Raw genomic sequence first — 25,990 nt, 5'->3', positions numbered from 1 at the left:
GGACAATATTTTCATAAACACCTAAGTTGTTGTTGAAGACGGGACTTAGGCTCCTAAATCACGTAAATGTTTTTGAAAAATTTATCCACACATTCAATATGAAATTGTCTTATCTGGAACCTTCCTGCAGCCAGATGTAGGATTATGTGTAGTGCTTTAAATGTCCATTCATTCATAGTGCCATCATGAGATGGGAACTGTATTTTTGGAAATGCTAATAGATATGTTTCTTTACTATGTTGAGCTCTGGACACTAGAGTGGTGAACTAGTTTATTTTAAAACATGTTTTAATGTTGAAGAAAACGTGATGTCACGTTTAAAGTAAAATATTTCTTTCTTCACCTCCCTGCCCCAATTTATTCTCTCTTCTTCTCCCAGGAGCATGATCCTGAGCACCAGACCCTTAAAAAAGAACTTTGTGAGATGGAGAAAGACACTGTTAAATCAGGAGGTAAGATTTGAGTTTTGAGCTAAACTTAACTGCTTGCTACCTGTGAGTTTCTGGTAAAAAATATTGTAGATATTGATGAAACCATGGGCAGCCATGCAGAGAGAGTCAAAGAAGATGATATGCCTAGAACTTTCATAAGGCAATCTGAGACCCATTTAAACAGGTATGATACCTTTAAATGGTGTACCAAAGTACTCTATTTGTAATTTTCAACACTTCAGGTCTTGTGTTATTACAGTTATTAATAAAATTATCTTATTGTGTTTTTGATTCAGTCACCTGATTTGTCAAGAATTGTGTACAAGTGCAGTGGAAAGCAAAACAGGTTAAATGTCTAGACCAAGTGCTGCTCTAAAATTTAAAATGGCAGTTATTATGATGGCTTGGTTAATAGTACAAGGCTTTGTTGCACAGTAGATTTGTGTTCACAAGTGATCATAAGATGCTTGGGGTTTTTTATTACCACGCTCTTGTTACAGAAGGCTCTGATACCCACGTTACACTGTCAGGCTTGTGGAGTCCTTTGTAGAATTTTCCAACTAGAGTTATGTGGAACAAGGGAGTGCCTTCACCATTATGCTTGGGACCATTTTGCAGTAACCTCCATTAGTTTGAATTGAAAGGTTAAGATAAACTGACTTTTCTCAGTGCATAATATAAAACTGAATTTGAGACTTCCAGTCCATAAAGAAATAGATTAAATAAAGCGTCTGGAATAATATCTTGCATTTATACGTTATCTTTCAACTCAGAGTGTCCCATAGGATGCTACGATCTTTAAAAATGTTATACAATCTAAAGAAAACACATCATCCACCACTGAATAAGCCTTCTTTTGACATGAAATCTGGCAACTATTTACAGTTAAGGATGGAAAGTGGAAAAAAATACATCCATTTGAAAATGCCAGTGAATTTGGGTAGGCAGAAATTAATTACCAGATTTAAATGTGGCCAGGACACAGGGCTCAACAGCCTTACCATTTTCAGAAAGTGCCATTGAATCGCTAATGACAACAAAAGATCAAGCCTCTGTTTTATGTCTCCTACAAAAGACAGCACCGTGCTTGCTCCCTAATGCCATTATGGGACATTGGTTCTTTTCTGACTCCCAGGGGAAAGTACCACCTATTGAATCACCAACACCACTCTCTGCTGCATGTTGGTGTTCCTTGGAGTCCTTGCCTCCCTGTGCTGAACTGACCCAGCCTTGTTTAGCTTGTGAGATATGATGGGATTGCAATACAAGGTGGTATGGCTGCATGAAATGAACCATAAGGAGGTTGGAATTGTTAGTTCTCCATTGAGGTTTTATCGGTTTTTGTATCACTGTGAAGTAGGAAGTGGTGCTCTGAGCTATTATTTGACTTCTGTTTCCCTGCTGCTAATACAAGGGTGGAGGTGGGGAGAATAAAACTATACTGAATGTCCAGGTATTAAAATTCCATAGTATTGCAGAAACCTATTTCAATTCTTTCTCAGAGGAAAGCTGGTGGTCTTCCCGTAGTGAGGGGGAATCCTCCTCCGCCTCCTATGTTCGTCACACTACTCCAGGTGGGCCAGCCAAACTTATCGAGATTATCTCTGACTGCAACTGGGAGGAGGATCGCAATAAGATCTTAAGCATCCTATCACAACACATCAACAGTAACATGCCACAGTCCCTCAAAGTGGGTAGCTTCATTATTGAGTTGGCTTCAGAGCACAAGTCCCGGGATGAGAAGAACCTTCCCATCTATTCCTCCAGAGTGAAAATCTCAATGCCTTCCTGCCAGGACAAGGGTGAGAAGCCTGAGATGCCTGTCTTGGAGATTCCTGATAGTTCAGTGTCATCATGCAAAATATCAGAAAACATAAAGTTCTTGCGGGCAGATACCTTGGACAAACTACGGGAGACGTTGCAGGGGGAAAAAGGCTTGCCTTTTTATACAGGGCTTTCTCCTGCGGGAAAGTTGGTCGCCTACAAACGCAAAGCTAATTTGAGCCCCTCAGGCTTGATTCAGGTGGGTCCTTCTGCCTTTACTGTGGAGATTAGATTCCATTTCTTCCACTGTTCCTGAACTCCTTCATGGTACAAGAACTTACTGACTGCCTGACCCTTTGTCTATCAAATAGACTTTCATACAGTCTGTGAGATGTTGCAGTTAAGTCCTCAGTCAGTTACACAGGCTTGTCACTTTCAGGAGTTAGTCAGTAGTAACAGTCTGTACGCAGATTAGAAATCTGAAGCATAGTCATTTAGATTGTCCTGTTGCTTGTTCTGGGGGTTGGATAGCCAGGGTGCAAAAACTTTATCAGGGTCTTTCTGATTCTGTGTTTGGAAAACTTACAACAGATGCACTTGGCTCTGTCTTTAATCAATGGGTGCCCCGGGCCACAGAAGAAACAAACTTAGAGAAAGATGCACTCTGGGGAAGATCTTTAAAAGGAGACTGAACAAACTTAATTGCTTTGTGCTATAACTTATCATCCTTATCTGTCTGCTTATCCCTTTCAGACCAGGTTTTTGATCTTGAAGCGATGTCATAGTCCTGAATCTGAAATCAGTTGGTTTCTTGGAAATTATTGGTATCAGAAATTCAGCATTATGAATTAACTGTAGGATCAAGTAGGAGGGGGTAAACTCTGAAGTCAGGTGAAGCCTCTTGTTAAATACCGATATCTTTGATAGAGAAAGCAGTGAGAACATGTTAGGAAAAGCATATGAATGAAAAAAGAGCAAACTGTGTTTGCATGAAGTTATGTAAATACAGTGTCAGCATAAGGAGAAGCCGGACAGATGTATACATTTTTAACTTGACTAATTAATTCATCAGCAAAAACAGTCTTGGTTTGAGCACTGGCCTGCTAAATCCAGGGTTGTGAGTTCAATCCTTGAGGGGGCCACTTAGGAATCTGGGGCAAAAATCAGTACTTGGTCCTGCTAGTGAAGTTAGGGGGCTGGACTTGATGACCTTTCAAGGTCCCGTCCAGTTCTAGGAGATAGGAATATCTTCAATTATTTTTATCATAAGACTTTCAAGAGTGACTAGTGATCTTGGGTACTTCCATTTTTGAGACACCTTAAGTAGGCCTGCTTGTCAGAAGATGAATGTTCATCTCTCTGGAAATCAGTCCCCTCTAATGTGTCTCAAGTTGAGCATCGAAAATAACCAGTCCATTTTTTTTTAAATATTGACTTTAGTCAGTAGGGTCTCTTTGAGATTTATTGTGGAAGCTTAGAGGGTGCTGTTGACATCATGAAAATTAAAATAGTTTAATATAGCCAGAAAATAAACAATAAAGCTCTACAGCTTAGAGTTTGACACAGTGCAGTGACCACAGGTGTGTAGTCCATTCTTCTTGAAGATGGAGTAGAACATCTGTCTCCCAAACAACCACTCTTGTAGCCCTTCCTTTTAACTCCTGTGCAATGGGAGGGAGAAGCTGAGTTGGAGCTAGCCCCTTATTCAAATGGGACCAAGTAGTGTCTTACATCCTATTACAATAACAAATAATAGCAAGAGTCATAATGAAAAATATTGCCAAAGTAAATTGTTTTGCAGTCTCTTTTCAACGACTTGTCTCAATGTGCATGGCACTGTAAGTATTCTTTCTTCTGCGTCTCTGGACAGCCACCAAGGGTAATTAGTTTAGTTAGTGATACATTCAAAGCTTCATCCTCACATAGTTTGAATATCCATCTTTAGTCAAGACTGACACACAAGTCGAAATGCAGGAAAGCTATGTGCCAGCTTCATTCTACTTCATTTCAGTATCTTTAGACTCTATGGTTCTTTGTGAATATCCTTCCTTCTAGAGTCTGAATGGCATCTAAAATCTATGGGTTATAAAGAGATGTGAAATAATTGCTTGGAGTTATCCTGAGCAGAAAGCAGATTAATAATGCCCATTCTGAATTGCAATGTTACTCTGAAAAGCACTTTTGGAAATCCCATGGAATGAAACACCTTGTTTAAAGGTGGTAAATTAGCACGTTTTTTTTTTTTTTTTTTTCCTTCACAGAATTTCCCTTTTCCACTTCTTTCAGGTTAATGGTAAAAGTTATCCTCAGGCCAAACTCCTTTTGGGACTGATGGGGGCATTACATCCAGCCAATCGGCTAGCCGCTTATATCACAGGCAGGCTGCGACCCACAGTACTTGATCTCTCAACCCTCAGTACTGTGATCTCCAAGGTAGCATCCAATGCTAAGGCAGCTGCTTCCGGGACACCATCAGTCCAGGTGCCCACCACATCAACTCCCCAAACTACATCCTCCATCAGCACTACTTCAACCCCCACTGTGACGACTCTGAAAGCTCATGTCCCAGCACAGAGACAGATAGGTAGGTTGGAACTTACTTACTGTATTTTAAGTTGCCTGAAGCATAAAATAGAGAATGAGTGTACAGCATTGCTGTTGATTTCTGTCCAACAGTGCACACTGTCTTTGGCTCTTAAAGTTGCCTACCTAAACTGCCTCTGCAATAAATAACCTCTTTACCTAAAACACTAAATTTTATCTTAGGTTAGAATTATATTTGCAAAGATTGAAAATGTGCTGTGGTAGGATTGATTAAATAAAAAAGTCAGGACAAAGGAGATTGAATGGAAAAGCACTAATTGAGTGTTTAAAGTTGGATTTTGTTCTTACTGAGTGTTTCTGATTTGAACCTTTTTATCTTTATCATCTGCCTTTGATGGTGAGAATTTCTTAAACCCAGGGGTTAAAAGAATTAGGATGAGTCTTGTCTGTGGTTCTTCACTTGTATTTTTATTTTTCTAATGGTGGTATTACACTTGAACTTCAGGTGTCAGGTCAGTGTAATGTATGAAAAGAGCAAAGACACATGAAGAGACACAATGAAAAACAAGATGTTCAAAATCTAGATTAAGAGAACAAAATGTGAGCAGCCATATCACACTGGTCTCTAATCTCATTAGGTTTCACGAGCTAAGCAGGGTTGGTCCTAGTCAGCTCTTGAATGGGAGACCTTCCAAAGTGTAAACAAACGTTTCTTTGAGTATTGTCCCTATGGATGTTCCACTGTGGGTGTGCTTGCCTCCCTGCACTGCTAATCGGAGGATTTCAGTAGCAATCTCCATTAGACCCACACATGTGCAGTCTTTCCTCATGCCCTGCCATGAGGCTAGCCAGCATGCATGGGCTATCCTACCCAGAGTTCTTTCTCAATTGCCCCGGCTAGAGATGGAGCCATTTGTGACCATTAGCTGCTTTAACATTTCTGTAGTTAGTCTCCCCAGTCTTAGCTGTAGTTTTTTTTTCCTCTTTATTTTTTCTTCCTGAACAAAAATACTTTATTTCCCCCTGTTTTTTGTTGGAGACCCTTACTGCAGCAGGGTATGCTCAGTTCACCGGGCTTCAGGAAGTGCCTCTCCTGCAAAGAAGCCATCCCTGTAGCAGACAAGCACTCCCCGGCGCATACGCTGCCTCTGGGAAGGCCACATTCCACAGAAGTGTGGTGTCTGTCAGACCTGTGTCTCGAATGGTCAGGAAGCTGAGACAAAAGATCATCTTCGTGGAGGCAGCCCTCAAACTCTCTCCCCACTCCCCCAGACCCGCACCGAGGGTCACCTGGCAGATGTGAGTCTTCCCCACAGCCCTCAACATCCAAGGACTGTGGGTCGAAGAAATCAGCTGCAACTCACTCTTGTAATTCATTAGAAAAAAAGAATGAGAAGTCCCCAGAGTGAGCCCTGAAAGGGACACTAGGTATCATCGACACCATCTGTCTGTAGATAATCCCAGCCTGGTACTCGCGGCTCATGAAGATCTGGAATGGCAGGTACCATTAACATGCTTAAGGCACAGACACTGGGTCAGCGGTATAGACAAACAAAGGTAGGAGCCAGCACTCCAGTAAGAAGATGCTGCCAGTACATGCTGTACCATTGGCACTGTCATCAATGCCATGTTCAGCACCAGCATGGTACGGGTAAGATCCCAGACTCCTTCAGTACCACCAGCGGCACCAGTTTGGTCAGAACCACTGAAATTCCGGCATTCGAGAGACCTCCAGTATCTGATGTACTGCTGTGACGAAGTGGGACTGTTCTTAATGTTTCCTCTGAATACTGTGTGGGTGCCTCAGTTTGTGGCCGACACTCCGTCTCCTGGCACCTAATGGCCCGGGCCCTTCCCCCTTGCAAGGAGATTCTAAAGGTGTGGGAGAACAAAGAGGTCAGGTGTCCTCCTGGCCTGGGAAAGGAATTCAGCAGAGGAGAAGGGGCTGGAGGGGGTTTCAGTTTGGAGCTAGCTGGGGACGAGGAGTGAGTGCAGATGTGGGTGTCTGGCTTGCAGCCCCCAGGATGGACCCCACTGAGGGGTCCTTCTCTGTACCTACAAGCTCTGTTTTAGACCATGTTCCTGTCATCTAATAAACCTGTTTTACTGGCTGCCTAAGAGTCACATCTGACTGCAAAGTGGGGGTTCAGGACCCTCTGGCTTCCCCAGGACGCTGCCTGGGCGGACTCACTGTGAGAAGTGCACAGAGGGTCAGTGGATGCTGAATGCTTCAAGGTCAGACCCAGGAAGGTGGAAGCCGTGTGAGCTTCTTGCCCTGAAGACAGTCTGCTCACAGAGAGGAGACTTCACCAGCGTCCTGACTGGCTTTTTAGAGAGCAGTTCCAGAGCATCGCCCGGGGACTCCATAACAACTGGAATCTCCTCTTCTTGGCACTGTGATCTTGGCACTGAGTCTTCTCCTAGTCAGGGAGGTTTCGCTGCTACTTGCCACACACTTGTGCTCTCTAGTGTAGACTCAGACACTGAGCCAGAGAAGACCATTTCCCACTGTTCCTCTCATGCTCCCTATGGTGTCCACTATCAAGAGGCCCCCTGAGCATACCCTCAGATGGCCCCACCACCACTACCTTGGTACACTAACCATAGGCACTACCACCAGGCTCCATTCCACCTCCTTAGCTGGTGGCTTCCAGCTTTTCCAGGACTTGGCAGAGAAAGTTACAGATTCTCTGCAGATACCCTTGGAGGAAGTCAAGGACACCCATTACAAACTAGTTGACGCACTACACTCATCCTCTAAAATAGCCCATCCCATTAATGAAGCTCTCCTGGACCCCGCAAAAAACGTATTTCAGACCCCAGCATTGGTGATGCCTACTTGTAAGCGGGGTGATTAAAAAAAATATTACGTCCTGGTTAAGGAGACAGAATTTCTCTTCTCCCACCCTCCTCCCAAGTCCATCATCATGGACGCTGTAAACTCTTGGGGCCATCACCACCAATGAGGTCCACTCCCTACGACAACAATTGGAAATGCTTGGACTTCTTTGGGAGGAAAGCCTATTCCTTGGCCACCCTGCAGTTCCAAATCGCTTATTTTCAAGCCATCCCTGTCAACTATTTGAAACATAGCAACTTTATCGATCCGCTTCCCGAGTCATAGAGAAATTCTGTCTCTCTAACCAAGATGTAATATTTTTTATCAGCCCACTTACAATCCTGTCATCCAGGAGGGACAGCTAGTAGCCAAAACAGCACTACAGTCTGCCCTCGATGCATCTGATAAAGTGACCCGGTCCATCTCCACAGCAGTGGGTATGCAACATGCGTCATGGTTACACCCTTTGGACTTCCCTAAAGAAGTTGCAGTTGAACACCTTCCCTTTGAAGGCACCAAGCTCTTTGAGGTGAAGATGGACTTTTCTCTCTTCATACCTTTAAAGATTCTAGGGCCACTCTCTGTACGTTAGGGATCTACATGCCTGAACAAGAGAGAAAATTCAGTCTACAGCCTCACACAAACCAGGCAACTGCCAGTACACAAGTCAGTGCTATTACAGACCTCAGAGGAAGAAATCTAGGTTCCCCAGGTGTAAACAATCTGGCCCACAGCCTTCCATGTCACAACCATTCACCTCCAAACACCAATTTTGATGTGTTGGTCAAGGAATCAACGGACCACTTCCCCACAACAGCTGACTAACGTTTTGTACGCATTTGGCTTGTCTTGCAACGTTCTGCTGCACCTGGGAACATGTAACATCGGATCAGTGGGTCCTGGAAATTGTTCACGATGGGTATTCATCTACTTTACCTCCCTCTCTATTCCACAACATCCTACCCTGTGGTCCTTTTCAGGGATCCTTCTCATAAGAGTTAACTGTGATAGGATAGATTGTCTCCTCCGGTTAGGAGACCTAGAAACCAGTACCTCGACGTCTACGAGGCAAAGGTTTTTACTCTCACTATTTTCTAATACCCAAGAGGAAGGGAGGTTGGAGACCCATACTGGACCTCAGAGCACTCAACAAGTTTGTCAAAGCTCAAAAATTCAAGATGGTCACTCTAACTATGATTATTCTAACCGTGGAACAGGGAGACTAGTTTTTGGCCCTTGACCTTCAGGACACCTACTTCCATATTGCAGTCCTACCGTCCCACAGACTGTTACTCAGATTTACCCTGGGACAAGACCCCTAACAGTACAGAGTACTTCTCATTTGGGCTATCACTGGCTAAAGAGTATTCTCCGAGGTCCTCTCAGTAGTGTCCATGCACCTGTGCTCCCAAGGGATCACGATTTGCCCCTACCTGGACAATTGTCTCCTCAGAGCCCAGTCCTTCCAAGAGGCTCACCAAGTCACCTAACCCACAATAGACTTGTTCATGGAACTGGGTCTACAGATCAGTGACCAGAAGTCAACCCTCACTCCAGTGCAGCGCTTGGAATTCATAGGCACCGTCCTCGACTTGTTACAGGCCAGAGTGTCCTGCCTCAGCACAGATTCCTCTCTTTGACCACACTCAGACCATTCAAAACAACCCACAAACATCAGCGAGACGCTGTCTACGACTCTTGGGGCATATGGCAGTGGGCACAGTGGTAATACCACATGCCAGGCTTCGTATGTGATGTCTCCAGATGTGATTTGACTCGATTTACAGACCAAACGGAGACAAACTAGACAAACCCCTGTCACGACCCACCAGGAGCCAAAGCTCCTTGGACTGGTACTTACCTGCAAAAATGTTTGCCAAGAGATCCCCTTTTCACAAACCTCACCCCCATCCCCTGTCGTTCTTCACCATCAGTGCTTCCATCATAGAATGGGGTGCACATCTAAATGACCTCACAATACAAGGCAAATGGTCATCCATGGAGATATCCCTCCACATCAACCTCCTTGAGCTCAGGGTGGTCAGGAATGCTTGCGCCCGTTTCCTCCTCCTGATCAAGGTATCGCACACAGGAATCCTTCCTCCCTGTGGGCAGAAGCAGTAAAAGCATGGAATTGGTGCATCTCCCATGACATTACATTATCAAAGGCTTACCTTCAGGGCACACAAAACTCGACAGCGGACAGTCTCAGTTGCGTGTGCTCACACAACCACGGATGAGAGAGAAATCCAGCAGTACTCTAAGACTTATTCAGGCGGTGGGGGACACCGACCACAGACCTGTTTGCCATTCACCTGAACAAGAAAATGTTCGTGTTACTGCTCCAGAGTAGAGATAGGGCAACACTACCTGGGTGATGCTCTCCTTCCTTGGGACAGGGACCTTCTCTGTGCCTTTCCTCTGTTTCCCTTGCTGTCAAAAGTCCTACCAAAAATAAAAAGAGAGAGAGCACATGTCATACTGGTCACTCCCACTTGGCCAAGATAGACTTGGTATCCTTACTTGTCACAACTCATGACTTGCCCACTGATCTCTCTGCATGCCACTCTGTACCTCCTCTCGCAGAACAGAGGATGCACTCTATATCCCAACCTGGGATTCTTTGCCTCAGGGCTTGGCTCCTTCATGGTTCCAGTGCATAGAGAGCTCCTGCTCGAAGGAGGTACAAGAGGCATTGCTACACAGTAGAAAGTCCTTAACATGCCGTACTTACCTGCAAAAATTGTCCAGGATCCAGATTTGGTGTACTTCCCAAAAAATCTCCCCAACATCTGCAGCTCTTCCAAAGATCTGAGACTATGTACTGACTCAAAAAATTATTGGGACTATCTCTCAGTTTTCTTCAGGTCCACCTAGTGCAGGGATGGGCAAACGTTTTGGCCTGAGGGCCATATCAGGGTTCTGAAACTGTATGGAGGGCTGGTGCAGTGTATTAAATTGCTCCCTGTAGGAATGTGCTACTTATGGTGTACTTCTTACAGCTGCCAGTCCTAGTGCTCTGAGCTGCATGGTAAGATGGTGGGGCGGGGTTTGGATAAGGGGCAGGAGGTCCCGGGGGGGAGGCTGGGAACAGGTGCGATTGGATAGGCATTGGAGTCCCAGAGGGCCTGTCAGTGGGTGGGGAGGATGGATAGGAGGCAGGCAGGCAGGCAGGGGACAGTGAGCGGAGGGGTAGTATTCTTTTGGAACCAAGGTTAAGCTCAGGCCAAATACAAAATTCGTCCCTAAGGTAACCTTCCAGCGCCACATAAACGAGTTGATTTACCTTCCAATTTTTTACTCCAAGCCTCACTGTGACAACAGGGAAGTTACATTGCATACACTAAATGTCAGGAGAGCCCTAGCCTTTTACCAGGCTAGGACAGTTATTTGGTTTGCAGTATGACCTCTCCAGATAGTATCCACACACACTCCACGAGATTGGTGGTCTCATCTGTTCCCTTCTTCAAGAATGTCCGTATCTCAGAAATGTGTGAAGTGGTGAGATGGACGTCCGTCCATGCCTTCACAGAACACTATGTGATCACTGGGGATTCCACCTCCAATGCCATCTTCGGCTCCCAACTCCAAAGTCCCAGCCCTCCAGTAGGAATATTGCTCAAGAGTCACTTACAGTGGAGCACCTGTAGGTACACTACTTGAAGAAGAAGTTACTCACCTTGTGCAGTAACAACGGTTCTTCAAGATGCGTGTCCCTGTGGTTGCTCCACAACCCACCCTCCTCCCCTCTACTTCATAATTCTCGTCTATGACTTTGAGGTAGAGAAGGAACTGAGGAGGGTTAGTCTGCATGTGGTGGTTAGCCTCGTGGCAGGGCATAAGGATAAGCAATGCATGTGCAGGTCAAATGGACATTGCTACCGATGTTCTCCGATCAGCAGCACAGAGGCTCAAGCACACCTTCTGTGGAGCACCCATAGCGACACACATCTTGAAGAACAGCCGTTACTGCACAAGGTGAGTAACTACTTCTTCTGAAAGATGTGTGTGGCACTCTTTTATCTGAGTCAGTACTGAAATGGAACCTCAGCATAGCATGAAGGGATACTGTGCTGTAAGAAGGGCTATCTTTTGGTAAGATGTAAAATCTAGGAGCGCGACAACTTGGTCACTAACAGTTCCAAGAAGCTCTGGGAAAGAGAAGGGGGTGTGTTGTTCTTTTTTGCAAAATTCCGATTTGTGGTTAGTTGTGTTCTTGCTGCCTAAATACACTGCAGGGGTAAACTGTTGTGCTGTTTTCTCCTTCCTGTAGTAAACTTTTGCGTTGTATTTCTTTGCAATTTTGAAGAGATGGCTGCATTTCAATGGTGGGTGAAGTAATTTTTCTAACATGTAAAAACTGTTTTGGCATCCTTCTGGACTAAAAGTGCTACATGCATATAAGATTATGATATTTTTAATTAAGAGTTAGGCTTGCCTTGTGGTAATCCTCTGTGCTGTCACACTAGATGTTCAGATTCTGTTCCCCAACTGATAAGGGTCTTGGTGCTATGGAGTCAGCATTCTGAGCCCTGGAGAGCAAAGGATGAGGGGAGGGAGTGTCTCAATAGTGACTATCTCTGCTTGCTTAAACATTGTGTCATAGGGGAGTCCCATCCAGTCCTCAGCTGGAAGGGTGGTGATTGCAATGTGAAGGACATGGCAAACCCTACCCCAACTTAGAAATAGTGACTGGTGTAACAAGTGGATGCAGTAGTAAGGGGATGGAGACCAAGACACAGTGAAAGGAGGAAGACCTCGCAGCGAAGCTTTTATGGGAAGATTTTAAGAATTAGAGAATCCCGTATAAGCCAGTTATTTCCTGTTCCTTTTTTCATGTAATGAAATTGTAATTCTGTGTTTGTAGTGTCACAATAAAGATCGTAATGTCATAGAGCCTGGTTCTTTTGCATGGCTAGGAAGAAATGCAGCAGACAGTTGTAAATCTTGAATAAAATATAAATTTTTAATAATGTAAAACCTGTTCATGACAACAATAAAGTGAATGGCCATGTTTTGAAATGTTTCAGTTCATATGCAAGGTGCTCTTTAACAACACTGAGGCCTTAATTTTTGTTAAATTGACTATTGCAGCACCTCATGCAGGGCAAAGAGGGAACGTGTTGAGATTTTGACCTGCAAGTTTTTATTTGCAGCTGCTCGACCCTCACCTGGTGGTGTGTTCACACAGTTTGTGATGACTAAAGTTGGAGCTCTGCAGCAGAAGATTCCTGGAGTTAGCACACCCCAACCCCTGACAGGCCCACAGAAGTTCAATGTCAGGCCTACACCTATAATGGTCGTCACTCCAGTGGTTCCTTCAAGGCCATCTCCAGTTTACTGCACTGTCTCTCCTCCCGTCACTGCAACTACCACCACCTCTCCAGTTGCTTTAGAAAGTGTTACCACTGTGGCATCATCTATTGTGACCACTACTGGCCATGCAAGAGCTAATGAATCTACCCACTCTCCTCCTGGCATTGCCATTACTGGTGCTTCTGAAACGTCTGAAACCAGCACCTGTACTACTGTCTCACCCACTACCCCTACAGCCACTGTGAACATAACAAATGCAACTGGAATGACTACACCAGTAGCGACCATATCATTTCCTAAATCTGTAGTAACTACACCAACCATTAATCATCCTGTTCCTACCACCACTTCATCCCCAGTTGTGGTGACAACAACTGCAGTCACATCCATGGTGACCACTCCACCCTCATCTGTTGGTTCTGTTCCTATTATACTCTCTGGAATTAATACAAGTCCATCACTGAATCCAAGACCAGGTAAGGTTCAGGCAGTCCTGGCTAATTGTTGCCCAACACACCGGTTGCATCAGAATTGGAATAAGTCTGCAACTGTGCAGTTCCATCAGAGAGAAAATAGTGGGACGAGGCAGCTCAGTGGAGTGGGATATGGAGCCTTCATTTCTTAAGTTTCTGCTTTGAATTCAAGTCAGGCTGTTAGTAAACAGAAACTGTAGCCATGTGATGATTGTTTGCTGGGTAATATGAAATGAGTTGGTGGTTTCAGTCCTTTTCCTAGCTGATAAACATCATATCACAAAACCACCACTACAGCAGTTGACTCTGATTGGTATACTCATTGTAATCTTGGTAAAAAGGCCAAGAACTAGGCACGGAAGCAGATAATTACCCTCTCAGTCCATGAGTCTTCCGTATCGTTGAGGAGATTATTGATAGAGTAGAGTGGAGAAGATTGTACTGCTCTGGTCCATGCTACATATGTTTTGTGGATAAATGGAGGATGTTGAAATTACATATTATAAAATAGTTTTTTAAAGGGATGTTGTTAGTTTAAGAATGACACTTCTGTCTGAAAACATCTTACCTATTTTGGTACAAGTAAAGCCAAATGATTTATGTGATTGTTTCTGTCAAGGAGTATTATGAATCATATTGTGAATCCTATTTTTGTACTAACTTTTCAGAAGATGGTGGTTCTCAAACTGCAACTGCAAGCCCCCAAGGGCTGTCTTCTGGAACAGAGAAGCGTGGGGGACCCCGGTTACTGCTAATTCCAGTGCAACAAGGTTCTCCTGCTTTACGACCCCTCCATAATGTGCAGCTTGCTCAGGGACATAGGATGATCCTGCAGCCTCTCAGGAGCCCCGGTGGGGTAAACCTATTTAGACATCCCAATGGACAGATCATCCAGCTTGTTCCACTGCATCAGCTCCGAGCTGCTGGCACTCAATCCAACATTCAGCCAGTCATGTTCCGCAATCCAGGTACAAAGTCTTGGCCATTCTTTCCTGATTCTTCAGTGTATTGTTTGGGGGGTAAATCTTGTAGCAGATCGGCTTTCCTTTGTCACATGCCCCTTTCTCCACTGAAAGTCAAAGTAATTGCATAAAACTAGTACAGGACAGAGGATTATTTGTGTTTTGAGATTTCACTACCACACTGCCAAGAAAAAAATGCCCATAATGTGTCTTGTTTGTGTAGGTTGGGAGAGTAAAGTATAATCATTCAGATATGATGTGATGTAGGATGAAATATCACTTGTCTTAAACTGAAAAAGTGTGGTCAGTACTTCCTTTACCCAAAATGTAGGAATTTTGAGCACTAGGTAAAGACTTTTTTATGTCTAGCAAAGGGTCAATATACTATCTCCAGCATTATATTAAGGAAATCAGATTGATCGCTTTGGTGAGTACAAATCTGACCATTTGTCGCTAGCCAAAATTGTTTTGACAAAGGATGGTTTTGTAGATTAAATGAAAAAAATTGTGAAAAATTAATTTTTCATCAAATTTCAGAACTGTTCATTTTGTTTTGGTGAGGAAAATTACACTATTTTACATTTTAAAGAAGAGAAAGAGGGACAAGTAAAGAAAAAAATGAGTGTTCCCACCACCACCAAAATGAAATGAAATATTTTAATTTTGAATTGTTTTGAAATTTTCTGACAAAATTTGTAAAGGAAAGAAAGTTAGTTTATTTTGAATTGCTTTTATGAAAACTTTTTCTCACCAGGTCCAGTAACCACCTTTTCAGCACATTGATGAAACTTGTGCATTAACTGCCAAAATGTGGAAGAACGTGTCATTTGTGGAAATCTTGTGGTAGCATACCTCTTATACAGCACTAGTTATTTTATTGAAATTCTGTGGTTTAGTACTTCATTATATTATAATCCTTGGAAGAAGATCTGTCTGCTTTAATTTATATAATATCAAATACTAGAATCTGGAGGAGTGATTCTAGGAAATATTGATTGTGGTTCATCTCTCTCATAGGCTCTGTTGTAGGAATCCGGTTCCCTGGGCCCTCTAAGCCTCCTGAGACACCTGTATCACCTATGTCCTCCACTTCTGTTACTTCGGTTTCCCCTGCCAAAAACCTAGCAGTACAAATGGTTGGATACAAGTCTGCACCTACAGCTAATTTGGTCACTCAAGCATCATCCATCCTTCCGTCAGTACCCAGTTTTGTGTCACAAGCAGGCACCCTGACTCTGAGGATATCTCCTCCAGGAGCAAGCAGCATTGTAGGTCAGACAGGCTCTGAATCTAAAATAATGTGTAACTCAGGTGGTCAACCAACTAATGCTGCCAATCTCATACCCCTTCAGTCTGGCAGTTTTGCCTTGCTTCAGCTCCCAGGACAGAAGTCTGTCCCAAACTCTATTCTTCATCATGTTGCATCCCTCCAGATAAAGAAAGATTCCCAGAATGTAAGCAAAAAGGATGAGTCTAGTCCTACTAAGCAGCAGGAGCCTGAGAAGGCTTCACATTCAGAAGATGTAGAAGTCATGGAGTCAGAGGTAACAGTGTCAGATAGCAAACAAGAGGAAAATGAGTTGCCATCAGATCAGTCAAATAGTACTGAGGAGTCTGCAGCTGATGTGATCCTATCTGACAGAAACTTCACTGCCTCAGAGATGGCTGAGAAGGATCCAGAGATGCTGGAAGATTATGCAGATGACATTCCCAGCTTCCAGCATGATATTTCTGCCGATGTCATATCATCAGATCACTCATACATCAGTGAGAAGCCAATCAGTGAGAAAATCAAAGTGATCACTGAAAAGAAAGAGGACTCTGTACATTCTGAAGAAGTATTGGAGGAAGTTTCAGATAACTCAGGGACTATTTCAGAATTACTAGGTCAAGCAGTAGTTGCTTCTGCAAATACTGCATATCCAGAGAGTCCCAGGGAGCAGGAAGAGATGGCACTGTTAAAGAGCCATGTAGAGGAGTACACGAGCACTGTAGAAGCAGAGAGTCCAGATACTGAACGGGAGGGAAATGCACAGCCACAGAAAAAAGAAGAGAAGGTAAATGCTGTGCAGTCAAAGCGTCTACAGGAAAAGCAAGAGATTTATGCACAGCTGGAAGGCAAAGACAAGCAGCAAGAAGGGACTCAGCCACTCAACCAGGAGAGCACTGCACAGCCTGATATCAAAGGGAAGGAATGTGAGGACTCTATAGAGACAGAGAACATAATGGAGGAGCAGGAAAATAAATCTGATATCATTTATACCAAGGAACATGGTAATAATTCAGGGGAGATGCATGTGGAAAGTACAGATGAGTGTAAAAAAAATCTAGATATTCAGGAAAAACGTAATGCTCCTAACCAAGAACAAGGCACCACTGGTTTTCAGAAAGCAAGTGAAAATGCTAAGGATAACTCAATTCACGTCAACAGTTCTTGGAACACAGTATCTAGTAAGACAACTGATTTAGACAACAAAAGTAACACCGAGAGAGAGAACAAAGTTGAGAAATCTGTTAAAGGTTATTTCCTGACCCCAGAACAGAGATCACAAGAACCCAAACACCACAAAAAGGGTTATACTCCTGCTGTTGATATTACCATTGATGATGTGGAAGAGGAGGACGAAGATGATGATGAAAAAACTGATGATTCTGCTGATGAGATGCTGGATGGAGCTTCTGATTTCCAGAGTGAAGAAGAAGTGGATGTGGAAAAATTGGTGAGTATCTATCTCTTTTTAAAACTAAAAATTCTCTATTTTTTAAAGATAAATGACTTAAAAATTCAACAAACTACTCATGTGTCCAGGCACAATAGGCGCCTAGAAGGCTCACTGGTAGTTAATGTACTGGTCTTCTGTTACTTCAGAAGACCTGTATACGGGTCTCAGGTGAGAATATTATTGGTTTCATTCCAGTTATGCAAACTCCTGATACAACTTGGCACTATTAGTGGCATTTCTTCTATTTGAAAAATTCACAGGACTGGAAATAGAGTTGTCTGTTTCACAGATAAGGATTGGGATGAATTGGCAGAGCTCTAGTACGAATATTGCTCGTTGCTGGGATCCTACCAAATTTTGATCAATTTCATGGCCAGAGGATTTAAAAATTTGTCAATTTAGCATTTTCAGATGTTTGCATCTGAAATTTCACAGTGTTGTAATGGGGGGTGACCTGACCCAAAAGGAGGTCGTGGGGGGTTACAACGCTGTTGTAGGGGGGTCATGGAATTGCCACCCTCTTTCTGTGCTGCTGAAGGCAGCAACCACGGCACTTCCTGCAGCTGGGGCAGATTCCCAGAGGTGGAGGTGGGTCTGATCTCCCCTGTGCTGCTGGGAGCCTTCAGAGCTGGCAGCAGCCACAGAACTTCCTGCAGCTGGGGGAAGTACCTGAAGGTGGGTCTGATCTCCCCCCGAGAGCAGCCTTGCAGAAGAAGAGGAAGTCCTATCCCTCCCCAGCCCAGCAGACTAGCAGCTGGAGCCCGGTGAATGGTAGGAGCCCCTCGCCGGGGCGCCTCCAGCCCTTCTCCCAGTCTCTAATAGCTAGATTTCACAGGGGAGGTCTGATTTTACAGTCCATGTCATGTTTTTCTTGGCCATGAATTTAGTAGAGCCATACTCATTGCCTTCTTGCAGTATATAGGTTCAGGCGAGTTCTGTTTGTCACCTTAGAACAGGAGTCGGCAACCTTTCAGAAGTGGTGCTGAGTCTTCATTTATTCACTGTAATTTAAGGATTCACGTGCCAGTAATGCATTTTAACATTTTTAGAAGGTATCTTTCTGTAAGTTTTATAATATATAACTAAACTATTGTTGTACGTAATTTAAATAAGGTTTTTAAAATGTTTAAGAAGCTTCATTTAAAATTAAATTAAATGCAGAGTCCCCCGGACCAGTGGCCAGGACCTGGGCAGTGTGAGTGCCACTGAAAATCAGCTCTAGTGCCACCTTCAGCATGCGTGTCATAGGTTGCCTACCCCTACCTTAGAACATAAGAAATTTTAGTATAGTGAAAAAAAATCTGACCCAACATGCCAAACTTTTTGAATTCCATTTTAATTTCATCTTCCTGCCTTTCCGCCATATCCCTTGGTCCATTCTAGAAACAAGTGTTAGATGTCTTTTGAACTCCTCCTTTAGTGTTGTCTTCCCTAGTATGTTATTTCATGTCCATGAAAGAGTTCTGCCCAAGTTCCCCAGTTGTTTAAATGGCTTAGTACTTTTGTACTCTTACTAGGTTATAAATAGTATCTGTCAATTTTATCAAACCTTTTAAAATAATTTTTTTGTCTTACTGTGAGAATAATCCAAACTCGTTTTACATCTCTTCATTATTTGATTTGTCACGCATATTATCTTTCATTTGTATTGTCCTACACTAAATCTTGTAATACCCTCCTTGTGGAACAGTGCTCAATACTGCATTATAGTGTTTCTGAGGTGGTCTTACAAGTGCACTATACTGTAACAGCATCCCTCAAACTGTTAATACAGCCTAGTATCCTTTTGTACCGCTGCTGTGCACTGGAATTTGATTTCAGTGATTTGCCAATGGTCTCGTCAATTGACAGTAGAGGACTTTCCTGATTGCTAAACTCAATGGGTGTTTCATTTGGCATGTGTCACCTAAACTATCCAGATTCATTAGAGTTTAATTTTAATTTTAATTCTCCTTTCTCATTTTGCCTCCAAGTTTAGTTTATTGTACAGAGCTGGAGATCTTGTTTTCAGCTTTCATTCAAATTACTTGCATATATATTAAAATATCCCTAAAACCAAACCTGACATTGTTTTTCAGAGATGTACTGATATATGAAGTGGGTATGTGGAGGAGTGGGTGTTTTTGCTTATTTAGATTTTATTTTTTGTTTTGTTTTGGGAGGAAGTTGTGGGGGAATTAAAACCAAAAAAGAGCTAGCATCCAGATATTTAGCTTCATTATGATACAGTTTTGCTATATCATTTTCCAAAGTCTTTTTTACTGTTTTATTATGATGTGACCGCCATCACTCCATAATTGATGTTACAACTGAGTTTTAAATATAAGCCTGATTTTTGTGTGTTTTTCCCCAAAGAACACTGCAACAAAGTAATATCTGCTTCCAGATTTGTGTTAGATCTGGGGGCAATCCTATAAAATTTGAAATGACTTGGGCAGTGAGTTCTTAGATCATGGTACCCAAGACACAGAACTCTTAAACACAGTTTCAGAAGCCTTCCATTAAGAATAGCCTTTTTATTATTTTTAAAAAAAAAGAGAGAGAGAGAGAAATAAAACTGTTTACTGGACTCCCCTAGCTGATATCTGGTGGTCATAACCAGTTTTTAGTCTATTATTGTCAAATTACAGAAGCTCTTAACATTTTTCATTAGTTATCTTGCTCGAGACTGTCTGCTCCAGTAAGCTTAGTTTAGCATGGTAAATGCCTATTAAGAACTAAACTTATTAAACTGTAAATAAATAAATAAATATCTACCCTTTTTTCTTACCCTGTGAGGTCTACTTCTGTAATCTGGTCACTAGGGAGGAACAAAGGGAATGGTTTCTGTCAAAGGCTGAGAGCAAGTCTACGCTACAGAGCTGCATTGGTGCAATTGTGTCACTCTAGCGCATCTGGTGAAGAAGTGCTATGCCGATGGGAGAGCGCTCTCCTGTCAGTATAATTACTCCACTTAAGCGAGAAACATAAGCTATGTCAGCAGGAGATGCTCTCCCACCAGCATTGCTCCAGGGCGGATAGCATGAAACTTGCATCGCTTGGGGGGCTTTTTCACACCCAAGCAACATAAGTTAGATCAATTTAACTATTAGTGTAGACCTGGCCTCTCAGAAGGAGTCCAAGAAGCCTTACAGGGGTCTTTTGGGGTTTCTTCCTTACTGTTGAACTAAGGAGGTGATCAGGAAAATGCCTGTGTGCGAAGCCCATATCCGGTCCTCCCCGTCCTGCAGAACTCATGAGGATCTCTGGTTAAGTCCACCTATAGTTCATCAATGGAGAACCCTGCTGCTGCAAACCACAAGAGGTATGCCGGGTGGAGAAGGAAGGGAAGTGTTAGTGCTTCCCCTCTGCTTTCTCATCTTATATGTCTAAACTTGCACTGGAGTGCCCACTCTGTATCTGGACCACTGCAACTGACAACTCCCCATGCTCTTCAGTAACTCACTTGCTCCACCATATCTTTGTACACCCTTGCCTTCCAGAGATCTATTCTTCTCCTATGAGCCCCACACCTGGCAGCTAGTGGTTTGTAGTTGTGGAAGTGTTCAGGAGTAATTCATAGGGGATTTGCTAGAACTTTCTTCCCTTCACCATCCTAGGAAGACCCTGTAGATCCCAGCAGCGCGATTCCCCTCTGACAGACCGTAGGTTTGGTAAATGAGACGGGGAGGAGAGAGTGTTTTTCTGCCTTCTTTTCTTGCACCAGTGAGGTGATCCTGTGTGTTCCCCTTGCCACCCTACATCTCTTTGCTAATAATTGCCCCTCCAGGTATGAATCTCAGGTGAGAGTCAAGGAGGAAACAGTTTTCTGGCTAGAATTCATGAGAGGGAGGCCATGTGGATATAGGGAAACAAAAGTTCTTCAAGTATGTGTTAATGTGGATCCCAACATGGGAGCGCATGTACCTCATGTGCGAAATCAGTGTCTTTTGAATAGCAGTGTCTGTCAGGGCCGTGCATGTGCTCTCTGCTTCCTGTGCCCATACAAGTGCATAAAGCATGGAGTGGCTGTGATCCTGTCTCAGTTCTTTCGAGCTATCCATGGCAGCTAAAACTCTTAATGCTTTTTTCAGCATCTTCAGAACTCTTCTGATCTACTGAGATACAACCACCTGGAACCTCCTCAACTTATCTGGACTGATTACTGATGGTCAGATATCGTCCCCATCCCCATACACCCCTTCAAAAGAGCTCCTCAGCATGGCTGATTGAAACTTGCGTGCTTCAAGTCCTGTCTGTCCTGTGGTGGACAAATTCCTTTGAAAGATGGACAGAGCAGGTATCTCTTCTGTTTAGAAGAGGCCATTATACCAAATAGATGTTAAGTATGCCTATCTTTCTCTGCAAGAACACATAAGTAATGTAACTCATGGTTGAAGCTTCATCTCTTGGAATGATCTATGAAGGTCTCTTCAGATCCTATGAACACAGGCTGCAGAGTCCCAGCAGGACAAACTAACTTCATGCTGTATCCTGTCTAATGGGCAGGCTACCCCAAAGACCGACACAGAAGATGGCACTGAGAAAAGATATGGCATTAACACTGACACTCCACTGGCATTGCAAACATGGTGCTAAAGCTAATAGTGAAGTTAGACTGTGCCAAACACGGGTAATGAGTCCAGGCAGAACTCTGGCCCTTCACACAGGGACAGACCATGTAAAGCCTCTGGAGACAAATCCACCAAGACCTGCATAGAGAGCTGGTGATATGGAGCAGCCTGTGGTGCAGAGGAAGACTCCTCTAGCACTGACCCCAGATCTGGCATGGCATCCCTCTGTATCATTGCTTCTAGAAGAAGAGCCAGGACCATCTTCAACACTGAGGCACCTACCAGCACCGATACAGGCTTCAGTGGTGTCTCTAGGGGAGGTCTTACTCCTCTTCTTCATCACCAGGGCATATGTTCTCACCATCTTAGCAGAAATACTCTCCTCTATGATCTGTGATCAATGTCATGGAGAGGCCTGCCAGCCCTCCCTACACAATTTGATCACCATCCTTACAGCAACAGCATTGGACTAGTCAATACCATGCTAGCCAGCTGTCTTGCTAAGGCATGTCACTGTGGCCACGTGTTGGGCTTACTGGGTCTGTAATCTCAAACTGCTAGGAGCAGGTCTCCCATTTAAGAAATATCACTTTCCCCATCAGCTTCTCTGGTCAGATCACCTATGCTGGACAGGGAGGACCACCAGGAAGAACCAGACCTGGGGGCTGAGCCACACCAGCATTCTGCTTCACCACCAAAGGAATTCTCGTTGTTGGCTGATGAAGCTGTGTACTTGGCACCAATACTGGCACTGGATGACTACAAGTCATTCCGGGAGCTCCTTATGAGAACAACAGAAACTCTATCATATCTGAGAAATGTCATGAGTTGATTAATATTTTGACAATTGCTGGTCTGTTTAGAATCACTTGTCCCGTAAATCAGAGACTGCTTGGACTCAGTTAAAGCCTCCTGGCAGACATCAACCGCTATACCACCTATGGTAAAATGAGTAGAAAAATGGTACCCTTGAACTAGCTTTGAGTTCTTCTATGCTCAGCCCGAGTCTGGGCTCCTTGGTTGTGTTGGTAGTACAGGAAAAATCTAAATTGAACAAGAGTACCTCTAAAGACAGAGATCTCAAAAGACTCAACCTATTTGGAAGGAAATCTTATTCCTCTGTCTCCCTATAACTTTGAGAGGCAAATTGCCAGGTCCTGCTGGCCAAGTATGACTCCAACCTGGGACAGGGTGACATCTTTTTAACTGAAGTTCTCACATGACAACAGGGAGGAGTTCAAATACTCATACCTTCTTGTCAACTGTTTTAAATGGGCCACCTTGTTTACATTGGCCTCATTAACATTACAAAAGTGATTTCAACTCCTTCTTGTCAACTGTTGAGAATTGCTTACTTCCAACTTCAATAGAATTGGCTCGTTAGCACTGACCTGCCCCCCCATACACACACACACTTGGTAAGGCAACTCCCATCTTTTCACATGTTGTGTAGTTATACCTCCCTACTGTATGTTCCACTCCATGCATCTGATGAAGTGGGTTTTAGCTCACGAAAGCTTATGCCCAAATAAATGTGTTAGTCTTTATAAAGTGTCACAAGGACTCCTCATTGTTTTAGAGAAATAATTAAGGATGATACGTTCGTGGCCAAGATCTTACAGGCGACAGTGGTTGCCTTTCACACTGCAGCCAGATCCATGACCCACAGCAGTAAACATGCACAGAGTATTATCTTCAAGCATTGGGCATACGTAGGGAGTTGATCAAGGACCTAGATTTTGAAGGCATGGAGTTAATTGAGCAAGCAAACTGACAGCACTGTGCTCCTTAAAAGAATCTGAAGCCACCCCGATGCTCCCTAAAGTTTTACAAGCCAGGCTTGTACCACAAACTGTACCATCCTTAATCCCTGTCAAGACAAGAGACATCATCCTTCCATTCCAGGCAGCCTGAGTATCATGTCAAGATACAGCAGGGGTCGCCTGCTTTCCTTTTGGGCAGTGACACATACAAACCACTTTCCTGACAAGTCAACAAATTTGACAGGACTGTCACGAGCCACATAAAGTCCAGTCCCGAGAGTATGACCTTCGAAAGCTGCTTCACTCTGTTCCACTGGGCTTGGTCCCACATCCATAACATTGGATAGATGAATGAGATTATCTAGAGATCATCAACCAGGGCTACTCCATCCGGTTCCACTCTTTATCTTAGTGGTTCTGAAACTTTAGTACTGGCGACCCCTTCTGCATAGAAACCCTCCTTATAAATTAAAAACAGTTTTTTTATATATATTTAACATCATTATAAATGCTGGAGGCAAAGTGAGGTTTGGGATGGAGGCTGGCAGCCTGCGACCCCCCCATGTAAGAACTTTGTGACCTGCTGAGGGGTCCCAACTCTGTTTGAAAACCTCTGCTTTACCCCCTACCCAGCTCCCTTCTCCATCCCCCTTCAGGGACTCTTCTGACAAGATCATCTTGCAAGACTGACTTTATTGCTTCATTTAGTAAGCATAGAGGAGTTGCCATCAGACATCAGGGGAAGGTGCTTCTAGTCCCAGTATTTCTGCATCCCGAAGAAACAAAAGGGTCTTCATCCTATCCTAAGAAGTTTCAACAAATACACACTCCATCTCAGTTTCAGATTACTAACATTTTGCCTCCATCATTCAATTTCTCCAAGTTTGTGGCTCCTACTTAAAGGATGCATGTTTTCGTATAGCTATTCATCCAGCCCTCAGGAGGTACCTAAGATTCATGGTGGGGCCCCCTCATTACCAGTACAGGGTTCTATGCTTCATCTCTCCCTAGTACTGAAGCTATTTACAAAATGCTTGACACTAGTGGCAGCACATTTAAGGAGAAAAGGAATCCACATCTATCTGTACATAGATGACTAATGAGATGCAGGTCCCAGCAGCAGAGTACATTCTCTCCCTGTTCTCCCAACAAAGATTTCTAGTGAATTACAAGAAATCGTCTAACATCATTGCAGAAGATAGAGTTCCTAGGACTCCTGGTCAGTGAGAGCTTACCTGCCAGAGAACAGGTTCTGGTACCTTCAGTTGATAGTAAAGGACTGAAACTCAAATGCAACAACTGTGCGCACATCTGGGACTACTAAGCCATATGTTGGTATGCACACACTAGATGCTGCTTGCTAGATTTCACCAATGGCTCTATCTTTTCACATCCCACAGTATCCAGATTACTCAAGGTTTTCCTGTATACTTACCTACCTCTTAGAGCTCTGGCTCCTACTTGGGATCAGCATCATTCTCTTTAAATTCATGGAGCCTCTGATTGTTTGATAATGTCGTTTTAGATGGTTACGATGGTTTTCCTGGTAGCTGTCTCCTCAGCACAGAATATCAGTGAGCTCCAAGCCCTTATGGCCAGACCTCCTCATACATCTTTTCATAGGAATAAGGTAGTCCTGAGATCACAGCTTGAGTTTGACCTTAAGATGATCTCACAGTTATGCCTAAATCCAATCAATCAAACCCACCAATGGCGTTCTTGAAACAACACTCAGTCCTGAGAGAGAAGAAACTACCTAGTGTGGACATTTCCAGAGCCTTGCTCTGTTATTGTTTGAATGAGAAAATAGGAGCTGATGCGCCTCCTTCCCACTATCCAGAGTGGACACTGGCTGCTAGTCATTTACAGGGGGACACCCATCCAAACTTATTGGAGAAAGAAAGAACAGTTCCTAGTACAATAACGAGTTCTTCGAGATGATGTCATCAATGCGGATTCCACAATCTGCCCATCATCCCTGCTTTTTTGAGTCCTCTGCTAACATGCATCTTAAATTGTGAAGGAACTGAAGGAGGGTCAGACGCCCTGTGCTTTGTGCCTTTGCATGGGAGCACAATGAGGCACAAGGTGCATGCACAGTCCCAGCAGACACTACTATACAAAATACTCCACTCTTGTGCGCATGAAGTGCTAGTGTCAGTGGGATCCAGATTAATTACAGCATCTCAGAGAACCACAGTTACAATAGGGTATGTAACTGTTCTCTTGCTGGGGGCATGGATGGGCTGCCAGGAACAGGAGGATCCATGTAATTAGTGTGCTTAGTAAAAGGTTTGAAGTGTTTAGAGGGGCAGAGGGAGTACTAATGCTTCCCTCACTTCCTCACCACCTTCCCTTGCAGTTCTGAGCTTCTCTTCTGGTCCTTGCACTCCCTCCTTCCCTCACATATCCTGCCTTTCAAGCTCTGAGGCCTCGTTTCGAGGGGGGGGGGGGGCAGGGATCCGCTGGGGTGGATGGCATTAGAAGTGTCTTCACAAGCTCTTTTGAGCCCTAACAAGCCTCACTAAAGGATTGATATGCTATCCAGATGGAACCCTTCTCTGTGCAACTCCTAATGCTCACAGGTAATAAACTACCCTCCTGAAGTCCTTAGAAGGTGTG

At 43.7% G+C, this 25,990-nt stretch overlaps 1 protein-coding gene across 7 annotated transcripts in view; it reads left to right on the top strand.

The window, feature by feature from the left end:
- Nucleotides 1-25,990, top strand: part of MGA (MAX dimerization protein MGA) — a 94,555-nt gene that overhangs the window by 41,104 nt on the left and 27,461 nt on the right. For 4 of the 7 annotated variants that reach the window (XM_032793865.2, XM_032793861.1, XM_032793862.2 and 1 more), the window contains 6 exons: nucleotides 380-452; nucleotides 1,934-2,454; nucleotides 4,482-4,779; nucleotides 12,735-13,370; nucleotides 14,036-14,335; nucleotides 15,347-17,049. In XM_032793865.2, coding sequence (XP_032649756.1) covers nucleotides 380-452; nucleotides 1,934-2,454; nucleotides 4,482-4,779; nucleotides 12,735-13,370; nucleotides 14,036-14,335; nucleotides 15,347-17,049 — 3,531 coding nt within the window. Of the gene's footprint in view, nucleotides 1-379; nucleotides 453-1,933; nucleotides 2,455-4,456; nucleotides 4,780-12,734; nucleotides 13,371-14,035; nucleotides 14,336-15,346; nucleotides 17,050-25,990 lie in introns of those variants that run through there. The other 3 variants (XM_075065455.1, XM_032793866.2, XM_075065456.1) reach the window with 2 other exon arrangements.

The sequence above is a fragment of the Chelonoidis abingdonii genome, chromosome 4, assembly GCF_003597395.2.
Source record: "Chelonoidis abingdonii isolate Lonesome George chromosome 4, CheloAbing_2.0, whole genome shotgun sequence".
NCBI classification, from domain to species: domain Eukaryota; kingdom Metazoa; phylum Chordata; order Testudines; family Testudinidae; genus Chelonoidis; species Chelonoidis abingdonii.
Note: the sequence above shows the minus strand (reverse complement) of the source record. Positions and strands in the feature narration are given on the sequence as shown.